This window comes from Amphiura filiformis, chromosome 12 (assembly GCF_039555335.1).
Source record: "Amphiura filiformis chromosome 12, Afil_fr2py, whole genome shotgun sequence".
Lineage (NCBI taxonomy): Eukaryota > Metazoa > Echinodermata > Ophiuroidea > Amphilepidida > Amphiuridae > Amphiura > Amphiura filiformis.
The window spans coordinates 22154997-22175899 of NC_092639.1; the positions used below are offsets into that span (position 1 = coordinate 22154997).

The window sequence follows — 20903 nt, forward strand, 5'->3', positions numbered from 1 at the left end:
CGGAGTGGCACTGGTGCAGGAGTTTAACAAACACATTACACACGATGAAGGCCAGCTGCAGTTCTTGCTGCAAGCTAGTTGTATCCTGAGTACAGCAGAAAGTCAACGTTGGCAGATTCTCAGTCACAATGTCAGATAACAGAAGTATGACCTGTTATCTAGTTAAAATGAAAGTAACCAAGGGGAATCTTTTGCTATAAATATGTTAAACTATAGTTGCTGTTGATGCAATTACAAATTAATATTTAGTACATCAAGAGACACTCTGTTTTGAAAATAGGCCCTGAAAAATTGCTCAAAATGGCCAACTGACATTCAGTTTTTTTGGCCAAATGGCACAAGTACCACAGTTGGTTGATCTTAAAACAATAAGGCCGTATACAATTAATGTTTTGGTTCTCGTCCAGAGGATTTTCATGAATTGATGAGGGAGGAGGTGTTTTTTTTTTTTTTTTTTTTTCCAATGTAAAATTAGCATTGTCAGTAGTTTTCGGTCTTCTCCAACAGTGCTCGAGGAAGCGATGAGGCCCTTTTTTTTTTTTTTCAAATGTGAGATTCTGTGTGTTAAACCCTTTAGAGTAAAAAAAAAAGACTTGGAAGTGATGCTTGTTCTCTAATAAACTTATTTATATGTATGAAGATTTCATAAATCATTCCAAAGTCTAAAAAATTGAAAAATCTAAAAAAAAAAAAAAAAATCTGACAAATCCCAGAAATTGAGGAGGGAGGGGCGAGAACCAAAATATTAATTTTACACGGCCTAATGGAAGTAAATACAAAACATCTAGTACTATAATGTGTTCAACTAGTTAGTGTAAATGCAAAAACAAAGATTTAGTATCAGGAGACACTGTGTTTTGAAAATAGACCCTTGTAAAAAAGCCCGAAATGGCCGACTGACACGCAGTATTTCGGGGTCAAATGACACAAAGTACCATATTTGGTTGATCTTCAAACAATAATGGAAGTAGTAACAAGGTATCTAGTGCTATATTTGTGTTGAACTACTTATTGTTAAAGCAATTACAAAGATTCAGCACCAAGAGACACAGTATTTTGAAAATAGACCCTTGTAAAAATGCCCGAAATGGCCGATACACAGTATTTTCGGGGTATTAATGTCACAAAGTACCATATTTGGTTGAATTTAAAACAATAATGAATGACAAAACAAGATATTTTTTGTTATTTATATGTTTAAGTAGCTAATGTTAATGCTTTTACAAAGTTTTGAGCATCATGATATTCTCTTTTTATAAAACTACTGGCCTTCATAATTGCTCAAAGTGGCCGACAAGCATTATTTAGCAGTGCAGGGCACGAAATGCCATTTTTGGTCTGGTTTAAATTAACAATGGAAGTAAATACAAGACATCTTTTGCTATTTGTATGTTTTTTTTAGTTATTGTTAATGCAATTACAAAGATTGAGTATCAAGAAACACTTAATTTTGAAAATACACCTTTGTAAACTTGCTCAAAAATGTCCGATGGCTAATATTCTGTCAATTCGCGACCACATTGAGGGCTCGTGAGCTACCTCTAAATCATATTCAATATTTCTGAAAATTTCAGAGAATAAGTTTTTCATCCAGGATCACCATTTGAAAAATAAGAACATCCCTATTAATCAGGTTAATAATACTCCAATCATTATTTATCCAGAATAAACAAAATTTCATTTAGCGCATGATCCAAATCCGTTGAAATCGACGCACCCAATGGCACTTCAGTGCAAACTTAAATAGTATAGGGCAGCACCAATACAAAAATGTCATACCGATAAATGATGTGTCTGTTTTGCCCGGTTTTTTAAGTTTTACGAACTAGTGACCTATGACAGAGTATGAAGATAAGCTTAGTTACCGTCGACTCATGACCTCCATTAGCTCGTTCACGTAGCGGTTTCGTTGTCCCACTGGCCTACTTTTTATAAATGTAGATTGCCTGGCGATCGGAGTGTTATCGTCAGAGCACCTCGGACTAGACCTCCATATCCATGACCCCGCGCCATGCGTGGCATGTGCATGATCGTAAAAATGTCACTTTATCATGTCAATAAATTTATTTGTGTTTTTGAGATCAGCTGAAACTTCTGACCCTTGTGTGATGGCGATCGGTACATGAACGAGCTTAGACATTGTTAATAACAAATTAGAATTTACAGCAACTACCTGTTTAATCATAATGTTAGGCGAATTCTCGGCGATGATGACGATTTCTAATTTTCAAGTTTGTGCGTCATTGTTTGCTCGCAACTCGTAGCCCATTAATTAATACACACAGCCCGTAACCAGGGGGTGGGTAGGAGTTCTGGGTAGGGGAGTTAATTTTTTTTAGGAGTTCTGGATAAGAGATTAAAAAGTTGTTGGTGTATGAACGGGGGGGGTAAAAAGTTTTGGCACGTTGAAGGCGGGGGGAGGTGTACCAACATTAGTCCTGAAGAAAAAATACAAAATAGCCTGAAATATTCGCAAATGTTCCAGTAAAACCAGAACAAAAGTAGGCCTACCATCAGTGGAAAAGTTTCTATACAAAAACGATTCTCTTAGAAGCCATCATGCAAACAGTTTCCACCTCGATACACCTGAGCACACATTTTCGTCCAACAGATCTCAAACAAGCAGTGAATTGTCTCCGCAGTCTTTATTACACTACACAGTTGAGTGCAAAGCAATGTAAGAGCAGTGGAGCTTCTAGCTGAAAAATGGGCATCTTTGATTGGTTTTTGTCGAAACCTCAAGTGTCCCCTTCCTCGATCCAATCAGATTTAAAAAAAAATAATATCAACAAAGCTAACACTTCCTCCTAAAACACTTTTCGTCACTAGGCCTATGTCAACAATAACGCAATTCAATGTTATAGCAAGGCGAATGTGGAAAATCTGTTAAAAACACATTTTTTGACCAAAGGATTTAAAAGTCAAAACCTCAAGTGTTCCTTACAATATTTACAAATTGTATGTCATTAATTGAAAAAGCACACTTATATTGTCCATAGGCCTATACTAGCGTCACTAGAATGAGCAATGGCCAATTCCCTTTAAGGGGGTACTACATACACCCCTGCCCAATTTTGTACCTATTTTTGCATTTTTCTCAAAAATTATAGCGCATAATTGGTGACAAGTAAGATATGTATATTATAGGGGCAAGGACTACAACTATACTGCACTGGAAATTTTATTTCAGCACAGACAACAGTTGTGGAGTTACAGTAAAAAATGAGGGAAAACCAATATTTATGTGTCAAAATGCGCAGAAATAAATTCTGCTTCCAACACATTTTACAGATTTGTAATACAATAGCCCGTTCTTGAATAATGTCGATTATATAAGGGGGGTAGTTACATTTTTTGAGATGTTTATTATAGCCCTACAATTATAATTGAAATAGTACATCAAAAACATTAGTTTTTACATAATAAATTTACATTAAAAATCACAAAAAAGGAAATTATTTGCACTTACTGAAGCGGGGCTAAAAGGGAAGATGCACAGGGCAATTTGAGGATCCTGGGCCTGGGCCCATCAAATCCGGCCCTGAGCCTTGAAAGCCATTTATTTAGAACTAAAACTTCCATGTTCGAGGCGTATACTGTGGGACTGTTTTGTCTCTCACCAATAAACATCACCGATGGGGTGCTGGTGCAATAATTATGTGTACACCGGGGTGGTGAATTATAGGGGCCGGGGCAAAGATATTTTGGCCGATCAAAAGGAGTCAATCATTTTTGGCATAAAATGGGGAAAAGTCATTTTTGGCAGGTCGAAGGAGGGAGGGCGATGGCATAGATGTTTTGAGCATTACAGTATTATGCCCTATAGGCTAGTATTGGGCCGGGCTCTCATCATAGCTCATCATATCATGATATTATAAGACAATTTAAGGTTTTAAATTTGATTTCACAAAGATCAGTCATGAAAAACGGGGGGGTGTGGGCATGTCAAGGGGGAGGCACGTTTTTTTGGCGCGGCCAACTCGCTGCGCTCGCAATAATTATCTAGACCATTTATGGTTTGCAAATTGAGATCCCAAAAATTTGGCATGTGCATAGATTATTTGGCAGGCCTAGGCCTATAGGGGGAGCGGTAAGTGATTTTTGGCAAGCTGAGGGGGGGGGGGGGAAGCAAGTGATTTTTGGCGAGCCGTTTGGAAATTTTAGCACCGGGCTCATAATTATTCCACAGCCCCTAAATATTGCACAACCCAATAAGCAGCTTAAGCGGAAAATGGTCCTATTTTTATCAAATTTTATTAACATTTATCAAAAGGTGACCCGAAGGTCGTTAGTTGTTTGGTTATCAAAAACTTCCTTCACCCAATGGAATTTGGGGAGCTGCACAGATTATTGGTGGATGTTACAATCTAAATGCAGATAGGTGTGCGCCATTCGGCAGCAACCTAGTTGGTGCGATCTGGTTCTGACCATTGCAGAGAAATTACAGCGCTTTGAGTCCTCTAAGATCTAGAAAGGCACTTTATAAAATCCAAAATTTAAAATTTATTGATAAGGTCAATTTACATAATAAATTTACAAAGATAAAAGCAACAAACATGCAAAAAATGTTAAAGAATGACATCTATATAACATACAGAATGATACCCGGTATAGAATTTCATTTACAAAAACTAATATTGCCCTAAATAGTATCATAAAAATATAAATAATTATATTCAACTCACCGTTATCTGGACGTCTACCGCTTCCACCAGATGCTCCACGTTCACCACTTGAACCAGATGTGTCTGTGTCGCCTTTGTTGTCTACCGGTGGTCTACCACCACCACCACCGCCGCCACCGCCACCGCCACCACCACGTTCACCACTTGCATCCGCGTCTTTTCCATCTTCTTCGCCACTTTCCTCTTCGTCCTCATGTTCACTGCGTCTCGAATTTGCTTCGACAAGATAGTCAGAAAGAGCACTCTTTACCAAAGTGGTGATTTGTCTGTTATATTCAGATAACTGGCTTGGTTTCGCGTGACAAACTGAGCACGTACAAGTTAGCTCAGGTGTGTCACATTGAATATCATAAATATCATTAAACCTGGTGTCTGCATCAAGAGGTGGGTCTGGAAAATCTGATTTTAAAGAATCAGAGAATTTCTCCGCTGCTAATCGAATATGTTCTGAATCTGAAGATCCAAAGAGCGAGACGATTAATTCAACCATGTACTTATGAAAGTTATATTGTTCATCAGTTACGTCTGCGACTTCAGAAGCAAACATCAGAACACCGTAGAATCCAAGCTGTTGAACTGAAGAGCAAATGTTGCTCCGAGTTCTCGCGAAATTGCAGTTCTCAATTTGTACTGGTGGGTCTGGATCCGGAATTGTAGGCGATTGTCGTTTGCTCCTTCCACCGCCGCCTCCTCCGCCACCACCACCACCGCCGCCGCCGCCACCGGTTTCCCTTTGTCTTTCATCAGCTCCTTCTTCACGTTCAGGTCTTCCACCACCACCACTAGCAGCAGCACCACTAGCAGCAGCACCACCAGCAGCAGCACCACCACCGCCGCTGCCACCGGTTTCCCCCTGTCTTCCATCAGCTCCTTCATCTCGACTTTCTTCACGTTCAGGTCCACCGCCGCCACCAGTACCACCACCAGTACCACCACCAGCACCACCACCAGCAGCACCACTACTGCCGCTGCCACCGCTTTCCCTTGTCTTTCACTAGCTCTTTCATCTCGACTTCCTTCACGTTCAGGTCCTTCGCGTCCGCTACCACTACCACCAGATCTAGGCGGGGCGAATTGGTCGTCTTCATCAGCCTCTTCAGCCCCTGTTCCTCCCAATGGGGGGACTTCCCCTGATTCTCTCTCATGACTATCATCGACATCTTCAAAAGGATTTATTCTACCATCGGTGTTAGAATCAACATCCCTTCTTTCATTCGACATTAAACAAGCTAAGCGAGCATATGCGCTCAATTTAAACAGGTTTCCAATTGTTCGCTTCAAACTACGTTCTTGAAGATCTTTCAAGATGCCAGTATTAGGGGCATGCCCATTACATAAACATGGCAGTTCATCAGGTACACCATGATCACCTACAGCACCATCGCCAGTACCGTCAACGGCACCATCATCATCATCATCATCATCATCATCATCATCATCACCACCACCACCACCACCACCACCATCATCATCATCATCATCATCATCATCAACATCAACATCACCAGCAGCATCACCACCAGTAGCACCACCAGCGGCACCAGCACCACCACCATCACCAGTACCAGCTCCACCATCATCAACATCACCAGAACCACCACCGGCACCACCACCACCACCACCACCACCACCATCCTGACCTTCACCAGTTATTCCACTGCCATCTCCGCCCACTGGTGGTTGCATTCCTAAAAGATCCCGTAATCGTTGAGTCATCTCTTCAGGTAGAAGCGACATAATACGTGGCGATGGGTGCCAAACGGCATTGATACACGGTAACTCCGCATCACTATGCCATTCTACCTCCACCCTAGCTCTTGCTAAAGCTTGCTGTACATTGTTATTAAGATTTGATTCTCCCAACTTCTGCATTTCCATTCTGAACTTATCTGTATAACACATGTGACATCTTGTCATGCTTGCGGGGTCCTCTACTTCACATTGAATATCAAACAAATCTGCAAAAGTATTTTCCGTTACCATCGGTAACCCATTCCATTCTATTTCTTCCATTGATTTGGTAAATTGTGTTATTATATTCCTGATGTTAACGTCAAACCTGTCAGAGTTTTCTCTGATTAATTTAGCAATCAATGTTTCATGAAGGAAATCATCAAAACCTGCATCGTTTCTTAGGTTGAAGATAGTTGCATAAAAAAGTAGTGCTTTGCCATTTGCATAACATCTCCGTGGAGGCGTCATTGCTAGCCCTTCTGGATATCTATTATTCTGGTCTACATGGTCTAGTTCCAATTCTGGATTGGTGTGGTCCATATCTTCAACTGTATGTCCATGATCGTCACCTGTTTGTTCTGGACCATCACCAGTTTGATCAGGATCTATTAGGCCTGGATCTTCATCATCAGTTTGACCCGTATCTCCACCTGCCTGGTCTGCTTCGTCGTCATCGCGGTGATTAGCATGAGCTAAGCGAGACAAATACCTCATACCAATATCACATTGAAAATCAGCATACAAAGAAGCCTTTAACATCTTTACGATGGCTGAGCTTGAAGCTTCGTTGAGAAGGACTCGCAAATAATCTGCATTGGGAACAACACCATCACCTAGCTGAGCTTTCCAATCATCGCGAATCTGATTAAATTGTATCTGCAAATCTTCAGGTAGGCTAACATCATCAGCCAGTACCGGATCGCCTTCTTGGTTAAATTGAAATGGAAAACATCGGTTATCTTCATGGTCCGTTTCCTCTTCATCAGTGCCACCGCCTTCTCCGATAGGATCACCATCTTGATTCGGTTCATCGTCATGTTGATCGTCTATGTCATCGATAGGCTTATCGGGTTCTCCGTCTACTTCGGTATCATCTCCACCATCAGTGTCACCATCCCCTGCAGCTCCTCCCGAGCCGCCACCACCTGTTCCAACTCCACCAATGTCTCCCGTTCCTGTATCCCCTGTCTGATCTCCATCTCCAGGATTATCATGATCTCCTTTAGGCTCATCAACAGGTTCTTCGTCTACTTTGGTATCATCTCCACCATCAGTTCCACCATCCCCTGCAGCTCCACCCGAGCCGCCACCTGTTCCAGCTCCACCAATGCCTCCCGCTCCTGTATCCCCAGTCTGATCTCCATCTTCAGGATTATCATCATCTCCTTTAGGCTCATCAGCAGGTTCTCCGTCTACTTCGGTATCATCCCCAACATCAGTTTCACCATCCCCTGCAGCTCCTCCCGAACCGCCGCCACCTGTTTCAGCTCCACTAATGCCTCCTCCTCCTGTACCCTCTGTTTGATCTCCATCTTCAGGATTATCATCATCTCCTTTAGGCTCATCAGCAGGTTCTCCGTCTACTTCGGTATCATCCCCAACATCAGTTTCACCATCCCCTACAGCTCCTCCCGAGCCGCCACCTGTTCCAGCTCCACTAATGTCACCCGCTCCTGTATCCCCTGCCTGATGATCTCCAGGATTATCCTGATCTCCTATAGGTGTATCAGCAGGTGCTCCGTCTACTTCATCATCAGTTCCACCATCCCCTGCAGTTCCTGCTCCTCCCGAGCCGCCGCCACCTGTTCCAGCTCCACTAATGCCCCCTCCTCCTGTACCCCCTGGATTATCCTGACACTGAACGAACGGCCGATTAACAACAACAACCAAAAGTGTCACAAACAGTAATCCAATTACATATCTGCTGGAAACTCCATTGCTACCATTGAACGATTTCTTTCGTGCCATTCCAATATTCAACATATCTGATGACCACATGATTCACACCCCAGTTCAAATCAGGTACCCTTAAGGGTTTAGTCCTGGGTTTCGTGCAGCTCCGCACAAAAATTGTTCAAGTCCGTTTACGTTGAGCAAATTTAAAACACATCCAAATTTCACAAATACACGGTTTCTAATAATCGATTTAATATATTGGTAAAAAGCTGCTGCAATTTATTACATTAAGATGTGTTTGTGGCCGTCGCCCACAGCAACTGGTAGCATGATAGACCTATTCATTATTGAACCAAGTACTTGCATTATATATTAGGAGCTGTGCAATAATTATGAGCCCTGGTGGGAGAATGGGGGGGGTATTTGGCGAGCCGAAGGGGAGGGGTTGCAAGCAGTGGCGTAACTAGGGGGAAACGTGCCCCGGCGCCACCCTTAGGGGGGCGCCAAATTGACAAATTCGGCATCGATTCTGCGCCCCTCCAAGCGATGAAAGTCAAAATTTTTGCGCATTTCAGCACGAAATCAATTGAAAGAACATTTTAGACCAATATTCAACTTCTATATAGTAACCAAAATTAATTAGTGGTAGGCCTTATTTGTCCAAAATTGTTTCAAGAATGGGGGGGGGGGGCATTATGTATCCTTAGTCCTGGGCGCCACAACCCCTAGCTACGTCACTGCCCGCGGTCCAAGATATTCTCAGGAGGGGGTGGTAGGGGCGCCAATTGTGTTTCTTGTCCCGGGCGCTACCAACCCTAGTTACGCCACTGGCCAGGGGCAAGCAATTTTTGGCCAGCCGAGAGGGAGCCCGGGGGGTGGCAAGCGATTTTTGGCACACATTCATGGGGCGCCTTTTAAATAAAATGCTCTAAAAACAGTACGGAAACGCTTTAATATGCAAATTTTCCTGCTAGCTGCGCTCGCAACTTATACCTAGACCATTTAAGGTTTGCAAATGGGGATCCCAAATATTTGGCATGTGCAAAGGGGGGGGGCAAAGATTTTTGTCGGGCCGAGAGAGGGGGAGGAAACCATTTTTGGCAGGCCGAGAGAGGGGGGAAGCGATTTTTGGCGGGGTTCAGAAATTTTACCCTCCCGGGGGCTCATAATTATTGCACAGCCCTTAAGCATAGCAACGGTATGAAGGTGAAGGTATAATGGATTATAATGGACAGACGAAGTACAAAGAAATTATTAATGATATGAAACAAAAAGAAAGTCTAACAACGAATGGTTTGCATGGCCAGTAGAGCAGAAACAAGCCAGAATAGCAATATTATTAACACGACATAAATTATTCAGCAAAAAATTGTACTTGACGTCTAAATTTGTATGCATGATAATCGCAGAATATAAACGGCCTGTTATATTTACACCAGGAAATTTTAAAACAATTAATTAATTAATTAATTAATTAATTAAGTAATTTATTTATTTATTTATTTATTTATTTATTTATTTATTTATTTATTTAGTTATTTATTTATTTATTTATTTATTGTTTTAAAACACTATTTCAAATGGAAAAAGAGGATATATTATTTGTTACTTACTGAAATCCAAAGTACAAGTACCGAATTGGGTTATTCCAGATAAAAGATGCCCACTTCACATAGAGGATGTGAATACTTGATGCAATATATATTTGGAATTCCGCGGACAAATATAAATGAAACGTACTGAAAGTCCAGTCATTTTTTTAATACCAGGAAATCGTGGAAATTTTAAAAAAAAGCTGGGAATGGTGGAAAAACCTACCTGAAAATCGGGTCTAAATATAAAAACCCAGCAAACACAAAACGTTTTCGACATCATTCGCAAAAGGTTTTAGAAGGTTGTCAGAAAACGTTTAAATGTCGGGTTATATAAAGGGTATATTAAGAGTATAAAACGTTTTCATAACCTTAAAAACATTTTCTGATAATCTACTGCTCAGCAAACAAAAATGTTTTACAGAAAACGTTTAAATGTCGGGTTATATAAATGGTATAAAAACGTTTTAACAACATTCCAAAAACATTCTTGAAAACTTGAAAACAAACATAATAAACAGAATATTATTTTGGAGTTGAAAAAATATTTTGCGAAAAATGTTTGCCCAAAATATTTTCAATAACGTTTTAAAAACGTTTTCATGACCTTTATATAACCCGACATTTAAATGTTATTAAAAGGTTTTGAAAAAACATTTAAAGAACATTTCTGTGTTTGCTGGGTTCAAATATTTCAACATAATGTTATTTAAGTATTGACACAATATTTGGCAAAAATGTTTGCAAAAATAGTGTACAATAACATTTTTTGAAAACATTTAAAAATATTGTTGTAGTGTGTTTTCATACAAAACGTTTTAAAACGTTATCATGACCTTTATATAACCTGACATTTTCATGTTATTAAAACGTTTTTACCTAAACCAAAAGCCAAAATATAACGTATTTAAAACGTTTTTAAAACGTTTGTGTGTTTGCTGGGAATCTATTGCATTCCGGCCCTCAAACCTAAAAACATTGGCAAATCTTAAAAGTAAGTTTGGAATTCTAACATCGGAGATGGGGAGTAGGCAATTTTAGAGAAGATATCTTACGCTTCCCATAATGCATTTCTCCCATTTCAATTTTCAGTACTGATTTGATATCTAGTGCACATGGGTCACAGTGTCAACACCCTATATTATAAATTTTTTTTTCATACAGCTCCATACTCCGTTGGTGAAATCAATACCGTAAAATGGGGTAACTTCGGTCAGCGGGGTAACAAAAAACAACAACTTGCCCATATACAGCGAAGATCAATTTTTTTGATTTTTTTTTTCTTCATGGAATGTAATACTCTGACCAAAGTTGCCCCAAATGTGTCGAAGGGAACCCTAATGTCATAAAAAAGAGTTAATTAGAAATATAATTGGTTTTGTTTTGAAGCAGTGGTTTAGTCTGAAAAGTGCCCAAAGTTACCCCATTTTACGGTATTCTATTATTGACATAGATAAAGAAAGTTTACATATGGGTCATTCCATGAAGTTGAGCCACAAAGTGTGACATGATGAAAAAAAAATCAAATTGAATTAAAATAAATGTCTTGCATTCCAAGTGATTTCATACACTTTATTAAACATTATCCAAACTTACTCTGACAGAATATTATAGTGAATGAACATTTTGGAGAGAGTCCCATCAACTCCCACAGAGTTAGTGTGGGAAAAATCAGGATGTAACTGGGACACCGTGTACCTGTTTTATCATCTTATTTGATGCATGCTAATAATGGTATTTATATCATGCTTAAAGTATCCAAATCCTTATGGTTGGTAGGAAATGTCCTCACATTGCAAACTTGTCATTGGCTAACTATATGTATTAATATTTTCATCCAATAATACATTTTGCTTGGCGACCGATCAAGATGTAACATGTGGGACACCATGATTTCAAAGGTGGCAAACTCACACAAAATGAAGTTAAATGGGTGATCTCTTTTGGGTTTTGAAAAGTGTGCTGGACAAGTATTTTTACCAGGATAGTATTTAAATCTTGCATCCAGATTATCAGTGAATTATGGAAGAACGTTCCTTAAATTTTCAGGATGTAACGTGGGACACCGCCGTCTCATCTTGCTCCATTTTGTGCCAAATCTGAAAAACGATCTAATCTATTGTCTTTAAAGGGTATTTAAATTATAACCATAGTCATATATTATGAATTTAATTTAATTTTGATTTCATGGGAAAGATATTATGGAAGCAAGACACATGTGCAAGATGTAACAATTTTTTTAAAGTGGGACACCGCACCGTTACATCTTGATCCTTGTACTTACTAGCTATATAACATGAAATAGGGAAAAGATATTGAAAATGTGATTTATTCCCATGATTTTACATGTGTTTTTGACCAACTTAATCAATAGTAGAAGTTAAAAGATACATTTATTCAATTTCTAAATCTTATTTGGAAAATGTTCATTTTTCATGTCACAAAATTTACCATATTTTACCCCGGGACACCATCAAATTTACGGAAAAAAAATAAATATATTAAAAATAATTTGCCCCAAGTTTGGTGTCATTTGAAAGCCTCTGGTTTAGTCTGGAAGTTAAACTCAAAATCATTATCACAGCTGGTGTGGTCTTATTAAGAAAGCCAATTTTATGATTACACATAGCAATAATGTGTGTGTGGCTCAACTTCATGGAAAGACCCATATGCATTGTGATATACACGTGTGATCGAATATTCTATACAAGCACCTGGATCTTAGGTGAATGGGCTAAATGTGTTCCTTTATATAATTGTAATTCTCAAAATTAAATATATCACAATTTTAACTTACGATTTAAAAATCGTTACGCATAAAATGCAGTAAAATGTATCCAGAGCAAGCAGCAATGGCCGCTAATTAGTGTATTTAATTTCAAGTTAGTGTATTAAAAACAAAACCTGGGTTTTTCCTGAAAACAAATCGAATTTCCTTGTAATAGCAACACCATATGGGATACTAGAGCATGCGCAAATCGTAATAATGTGTAGAATAGAACTTGGTGGTATCTCATATGATAGTCGTACTATGCTTAGCCTGAGTCGCTCGGCCTATCTCGAACAAAATCGCCATGCGTAGCTATTGAAAAACGAGAGGATTCGCCGTACTATCACGGCAATTTTTGACACGAAGATATCGGGGCGATGACACTGTGCATGGGTCAATAGTGACGAAATGCAGAGCACATCGAGATCTTGCCAAGTATGTTTCAAAATGAAAATAAATGGAACATGTAACAAATATAATGGGAGTGTCATTTCATGAAATGAGGTGATGTATCATGTTGCAAAGGATTCTGGGAAGGGTAAGATATATCTTCTCTGAGGCAATTTGTTTTTCTGTAATAGCCCATTGATTAACATAGCAAGTAATTAAGGTGGTAAAGGAGGATATTTCTGGAAATTAGGAAATGCTCTGAGCATGTTTTCAATAGATTAATTGAGTAGGGCAAAGTACACTGATCAATATGCCCTTTGTTGGAAGCAAATCGGACATACGGTTTTTATAATACATCAGTTTATATTTTCTTTGTATCTTATTGTTTTTATCACTAAACAATGTAGTTAATGAGCTAAAATGACTGTAAAGGCTTATCAATATGTAACTTTTCCCAATATATTGCTGAAAATCGGTGCATAAATGTTCAGGGTACTTTTATTTTCATATTTTTGCCTTGAAACTTGGTCAAAGTGTTTGTAATAAATTATGTTCTGTGTATTGTGTTGTAAGCTGCCCTTGCATATTTACATAATTAATGAGATAAATGCTAATTATTTAGTCAAAATATGCAAATTAGTGGGCGGCTTCACTATATAATACCCCAGCAAACACAAAAACGTTTTAAAAACGTTTTTAATAAGTTATATTTTGGCTTTTGGTTTACATAAAAACGTTTTAATAACATTAAAATGTCGGGTTATATAAAGGTCATGAAAACGTTTTAAAACGTTTTGTATGAAAACACACTACAACAATATTTTTAAAATGTTTTCAAAAATGTTATTGTAAACTATTTTTGCAAACATTTTTTGCCAAATATTTTGTCAACACTTAAATAACATTATGTTAAAATATTTGCACTCAGCAAACAAAGAAATGTTCTTAAAATGTTCTTTTCAAAACGTTTTAATAACATTTAAATGTCGGGTTATATAAAGGTTATGAAAACGTTTTTAAAACGTTATTGCAAATATTTTGGGCAAACATTTTTCGCAAAATATTTTTTCAACCCCAAAATAACATTCTGTTTAGAATGTTTTGTATCAAGTTTTCAAAAATGTTTTTGAAATGTTATTAAAACGTTTTATACCCTTTATATAACCCGACATTTAAATGTTTTCTCTAAAACATTTATTGTTTGCTGAGCAGTAGATTATCAAAAAATGATTTTTAATGTTATGAAAACGTTTTATACCCTTAATATACCCTTTATATAACCCGACATTTAAACGTTTTCTGACAACCTTTTATAACCTTTTGCGAATGATGTCGAAAACGTTTTGTGTTTGCTGGGACATTAGAATATAGGCCTATTAGAAACACTGACCAAGTTCCAAGGCAAAAGTATATGCAATGATCAAAGTAGGCCTACCCTGAATATTACTAGCATGGAGTTTTAGCAAAATATTGGCAAAAATTACATATTAATGAGCAGTCATTTTAGTTCATTAACTTTATTGATTATTGATAAAACAATAAGATACAAAGAAAATATAAATTGATATATTTTGAAAACCTTATGTCCGATTTGCTTCAAACAAAAGGCATAGGCCTATTGACTAGTGTGCTTTGCTCTACTTAATTAATCTGTTTAAAACATGCTTTAGAGCACTTCCATAATGCCTCAAATACCACCTTAATCACATCATATAAGCGGTAAGCCTACCTATATAGGGCCTACCATGTGTTAATTAATTAATTATTTGCTATACAGTACAGTACTTTTTTGATATTTGTCACCATTTACTACAGTTGTCTTAATTTAGCAGCCATTTAGTGTGAGGAGGGGGCAAAGCCAAATTTTGTCCGCATTTGTCAATTTGTAGTCCCAGTTTTAGTCATTTTTTGACACTCCATTACCGTCGCCATTTTCATCCCTGAAAATTTGTGTGGAGCTCAGTTTGCCCCCAACCGGTTCGTCCTGGCTTCACCACTGTCTATAATAGGCCTACTCATATTTTCAGGGAACTGCTTGACAACTCAGCATTTTCCTCCATAAATATGATAAATATTTTTAATGTCTTATGTACTTTTGATTTTTAACGTGGCTCATTAGAGAATGAATTTGGAGAAAACCTTCTGATAATTACAAACACTCGCTGAGCAGCAAGACCTTCCCTCTAAGCTTTTAATCCGAAAAGCTGATTATCTATTTGTTTTCATGAATTGGAAGACATTCTTTGATGTATTACTGGAGCGTGAGCCACCCAGGCTGGTGGCTTAGCATAGTATTTTATTAACAGAAGGTTTTCTCCAAATTCGTTTCCTAATGTGATGTTGCTTTTATGCATAATGTTGTTATGGAAATAAAAGATGAGTGTATGAATAAATATTTTGTACTGATGTTTGTAAATTGGATACTGGAAATGTAGAATTACATAGGCGCCTATCATTAATCAGTAAATGAATAAATAATTTTCTGAATTGATTAAATATCATTACCCATTCCGGAAACGAGTTTGGTTGTTAGAGTAATTTTAATTAACAATTATTATTAAAATAATTAATTGCGAAAAATAGTGGTTAATTGACATACTTATTTAATTAATAATGCATTATTATTAGTATTCCGTGTTCATAACCAAATATGATATAGGCTATTCCAGTTGAAATCCATACCCCCTATGGAAGACATGTTGAAGGTTAAGGGCATGTCTTCCATAAGGGGTATATGGATTTCAACTGGAATAGCCCAATGTGGTGGGGTGGGTAATCCGATTGGCAGTCCATCGACACTTTGGTATCTGTACAATTAGTAAAAAGATGATTTTTTTTCATAACCCCAGTAATATTTTAGGTAAAAAGATGTTTTCTTTAGATGGTATGAGCAAATAAGTGGCCTGCATGCTGTAAAAACGAATGGTTACAGGTCGATAGTCCGAGGAGTAGTCCGTAAACCCAATAAGGGACACCCTAACACGGCCTAACATATAACCTCATATGGAAAGGTTTGGCTACAAAACGATTCTCTTATAAACGCATCTATGCACAGTTTCCGCCTCGATACACCTGAGCACACAATTTCGTCCAAGAGCTTCCAAGCAAGCAGTGAATTATCTCTATACACAGTCTTTGTGTACACGGTTTTGAGTGCATAGCATCATAAGAGCTGTCTGAGCTTCTAGCTGGTGACTAGTGGAAAATAGGCATCTGTGATTGTTTTTTGTTAAAACCTCAAGTGTTCCCTTCATCCAATCAGAATTTTTTTATATCGAACGAAAGCTAACACTTCCCCCTAAAAAACATTGTTTCATTACGTCAATAGATAACGCAATTCAATGTTTATAGCAAGGCAAATGTGGTAAATCTGTTAAAAACGACCTATCCAACCACAATTTTTGACCAATATTATATTTTGATGAATCCAAGTGTGTGAAAATATTGGATCCAAAACATAATAGTGATAAAATTGGATGCTTTACGCCCAATATTTATTGGCCTTGCTATGAGTTTTAAAATATTGGACTCCATTACGGCTCGTCCAATATTTTAAAACTCATAGCTCGACCAATAAATATGGGCTCAATCGATCTAATAATTCTAATTATATATCAAAATGTGTGTTTTGAAAGTCAAAACCTCAAGTGATCCTTACAATATTTTTCAGATTTTATATCATTAAATGAAAGAGAACACTTATATTGTCCATTATACTAGCTTCATTTCAATGAGCAATGGCCAATTCTGTTTAAATTGCAAATCTTGTGCAAAAAGTTACTATTTTCGCCTCTTTTTCAACTTCATGGGCATCATAGATTTGTTGCCATCACCAAAAATCGTTCAACTTTGCATAATTTCAACTTATAAAAGTCGTGGTTTTTCAACGTTTTGGGCCTCGACCATGACTTTTTTCTGTAGGGTTAAAAATTAAATTAAATTTAAAAAAATTGAAGAAAACAAGTTCCAATGCTTTTTTCTAGCATTTTACAGCTTTAAAAGTATAAAAAAAAATCCCTACCTACCCTGCTACCTACTCTATTGTTTTTATGTTACGCCTTTCAAACAATTTTTGAGGCCCAATTACCATACCAGGGTCAGTGCAACAAATTGTTTGGTACCAAAAGCTGGTTACGGTTCGCTATCTCTAAGGACCGCTATCTCTAAGGTTCGCTATCTCTAAGGTTCGTTATCACTAATTACGAAAAAGGTCCACTATACCTAAGGTTCGATATCACTAATTTTGAAAAAGGTTCGGTATTTCTAAGGTTCGATATCACTAATTTTAAATAAGGTCCGCTATCTCTAATTTTAACAATCCCGGTATCCCTAAGGTTCGCTATATCTAATTTTAAATAAGGTCCGCTATCTCTAAGGTTCGCTATCTCTAAGGTTCGCTATCTCTAAGGTTCGCTATCACTAATTTTAAATAAGGTTCGCTATCTCTAATTTTAAATAAGGTTCGCTATCTCTAATTTTAAATAAGGTTCGCTATCTCTAATTTCAAATGAGGTTCGCTATAGCGGTCCTTATTTAAAATTAGAGATAGCGGACCTTATTTGAAATTAGAGATAGCGGACCTTATTTAAAATTAGAGATAGTGGACCTTATTTAAGATTAGTGATACCGAACCTTAGGTATAGCGAACCTTAATCGAAATTAGTGATAGCGAACCTTATTTTAAATTAGTGATATCGAACCTTAGAACTAGCGAACCTTATTCTAAATTAGTGATATCGAACCTTAGAAGTAGCGGACCTTTTTTTAGGTATAGCGAACACTTTTCTCTATTAGAGATAGCGGGATTCTGATCTCCATAGACTTTACACGTTAGTGATAGCGAACCTTAGAGATAGCGAACCTTAGAGACAGCGGACCTTAAGAGATAGCGGGATGTCACCGCAGAGGAATGGAATTTGTTTCCAATTCATGTAAAAAAATCCAAAACTCAGTGGCAAATAGGGACTATTGGGATTTGACTTCTTATATTATTTTGATTGTGCTTCATGATGCATGCAGTCATGTCTACAGTAGAATTCACCTCGACCTTTGCAGGACTTAAACCTCATTAAAAGCTATTAAACCAAGATAATACTCATTGAAACAGCTCAACTGATTAAATCGGATCTTCTCTGGCTGTGCACATGTGTCTGTTTTATATGTGCGATATAGCAATGAGCTGCTATAATACAGCTTCAGTTGGGTAACCGATTATAAAGGAAACGCAAGGAAACAATGGTAGTGGACCTTTGTTAACGAAATGAGACAATGGCCTGCTTTTTGTTAACCAGCATTCTTGAAAATGAGCATACATACATACATACATACATTTAATTCTTATAAGGCGCAATATCCAGTATGATCAAGGCGCCATACAAAATACAACAAATAATACCACATGAAATATAATACAAAGCAAAAATACAAAATCAGATTAAAACAAATGAGTTTTCAGGAGTTTTTTGAAAACTGCAATTGAACCGGCATTTCTTACATGCTGCGGAAGTGAGTTCCAAAGTGATGGGCCTGCAACAGAGAAGGCTTGTTCACCTATACATTTCTTACTAAATGGTATTGCAAGAAGAGTCTTGTCTGTTGCAGACCATGTAACCGGAGCGTTGAAGGACGAATTATGTGAGCATGTGAGTTGGCAAGATATTCAGGACCACAGTCATTGAGACATTTGTAAACATGAAGACATATCTTAAATTGAATACGTTTTGTGACCGGTAACCAGTGCAGTTTTTTCAGAAGAGGTGATGGACTATCGAGTCTGGATGCATAGAAGATCAGTTTTGCAGCTCGATTTTGAAGGGACTGGAGGCGAACGAGATCTTGTGAGTTTGCGCCATACAAGAGGGCATTGCCGTAATCAAGACGGGAGAGAAACAATGCTCGGACGACAAGGTGACGTGTGTCAAGATAACGGCATATGCGGCGGATATTGCGCAATTGATAATTTCCAGATGATACCAGACTGTTAACTTGTTTACACATTGTCATATTCGAGTCAAAAATGATTCCAAGGTTTCGGATGTTACATGATGGTTCAATATGGATGTCGGCGATCTTTAACTGTACTTTGGGGAGCTTTTGAAGGCTATAAAGAATTCAGTTTTATCATTGTTCAATTTGAGTTTGTTTTGATTCATCCATTCCTTTATATCGGCGATGCACTGCTCAAGTTTCGCAAGTGCTGTTTCAGCAGCACCTGCTATCTTTGGGTTGAATGATACATAAAGCTGAGTGTCGTCAGCATATGAATGAAAAGAAACACTGTGACTACGAATAATAGCTCCCATCGGTTGTGTATATATAACAAATTGAACTGGTCCAATGACGGAACCCTGTGGGACACCATAAAATAGCTTTGACTGTTCAGAAAAAACATTATCAATACTTACACTACTACATCGAGAACTCAGATAACTATCGAACCACTTAAGTACAGTACCAGACACACCTATATCATTTTTCAGACGATCAAGTAGCGAACCGTGATCCACTGTATCGAATGCTGCAGACAGATCCAGAAGGACCATGAAAACCAGTTCTTGTCTGTCTACAGCATTCAGTACATCACTTTTTACTTTGAGTAACGCTGTTTCTGTGCTACAATTTGACTTATACGCAGACTGGTAAACTTCACCCAGATTATATTTCGCCATGTGGTCGTTAAGTTGGTTTGTCACAACCTTTTCAATAACTTTTGACACAAACAAAATATTTGATACTGGCCTATAATTCTTTAAATTATTCCGATCTAATGATGGCTTCTTTAAGATCGGAGATATCACAGCTCTTCCAAGTGATTTAGGGAATATATCAGTACTCAAAGATGAATTTATGATACGGGTGAGTGTTGGCAGAAATACTTCAAGATTTTCTTTCAATAACCATGTGGGAATGGGGTCTATGACACTAGACTTGCTATTACAATCCCTCACTAGTCTTCGTACCTCATCAGGGGACATAATGGTGAATTCATTAAAACTATGAACATTATGATTTGGTCTAACATCATAAAAAGTACATTCATTAGTTTCAGACTCAATACTGTCCAGATCATTTCTGATTTTCGAGACCTTTTCTTCAAAGTAGTTTGCAAACTGATAACACAGTGACTTAGTTGAGTCACATGATGGTAAGGTACGGTTATCTTTGTTCAACAGATTGTTTACAGTTTTAAACACACCCTTTGTGTCAGCATCAGATAATTTGTCTTTGTAATACTTGGTTTTATTAGTTTCAATAAGTTGATTAACCTTTTGCTTTTGATCAATGTACGCCTTCCTATCTTCAGACGTTCGAGATTTTCGCCACCTACGTTCATATTTTCTGCGAACCTGTGTTTCAGTCTTGATTTCACTACTGTACCAGGGAAAACGGGGTCTATTTGTACGCACCTTCACCTTCGTAGGGGCATGTTGGTCAAGAATTGTTAGAACTTTAGAGTCATACTCAGTAACCAACTCATCTAAAGTTAACTCATCTGAGATAGTACACAGTGCTTTAGTGACATCAGCCTGAAACGCTACCTGGTCCATTTGTTCAGGGGCGTAACCAGACCTGACCTTCCGGGGGGGCAAGATTGTAAAATTTCCCAATTTCTGAAAAAAAATCGTAGTATTTATGTGCGAGCGGCTTGCCGCGAAGCATTAAACTAGTGGGGTCCAGGGGCCGCCTTAGGGCCCCTGGTGGGGTCCAGGGGCAAAGCCCCGGCGGGGGTCAAGGGGGCGGAGCCCCTTGAAGCTCCTGGTTTTTGGCATATTAGAAGCTAAAAAATCAGTGTTTCCGAGAACAAATTTCACAATGAAAGTAGTAGGACCCTATAGA

At 38.0% G+C, this 20903-nt stretch overlaps 1 protein-coding gene across 1 annotated transcript in view; it reads right to left on the reverse strand.

Moving 5' to 3' along the window:
- The window catches only part of LOC140165504 (uncharacterized), a 72146-nt gene extending 63729 nt beyond the window's left edge, over nucleotides 1-8417 (reverse strand). The window contains exons 1-2 of the mRNA XM_072188794.1: nucleotides 6180-8417; nucleotides 4686-5673 (exon numbers count right to left, since the gene is read on the reverse strand). Coding sequence (XP_072044895.1) covers nucleotides 4686-5673; nucleotides 6180-8417 — 3226 coding nt within the window. The remainder of the gene's footprint in view (nucleotides 1-4685; nucleotides 5674-6179) is intronic.
- Nucleotides 8418-20903: the final 12486 nt, after the last annotated feature.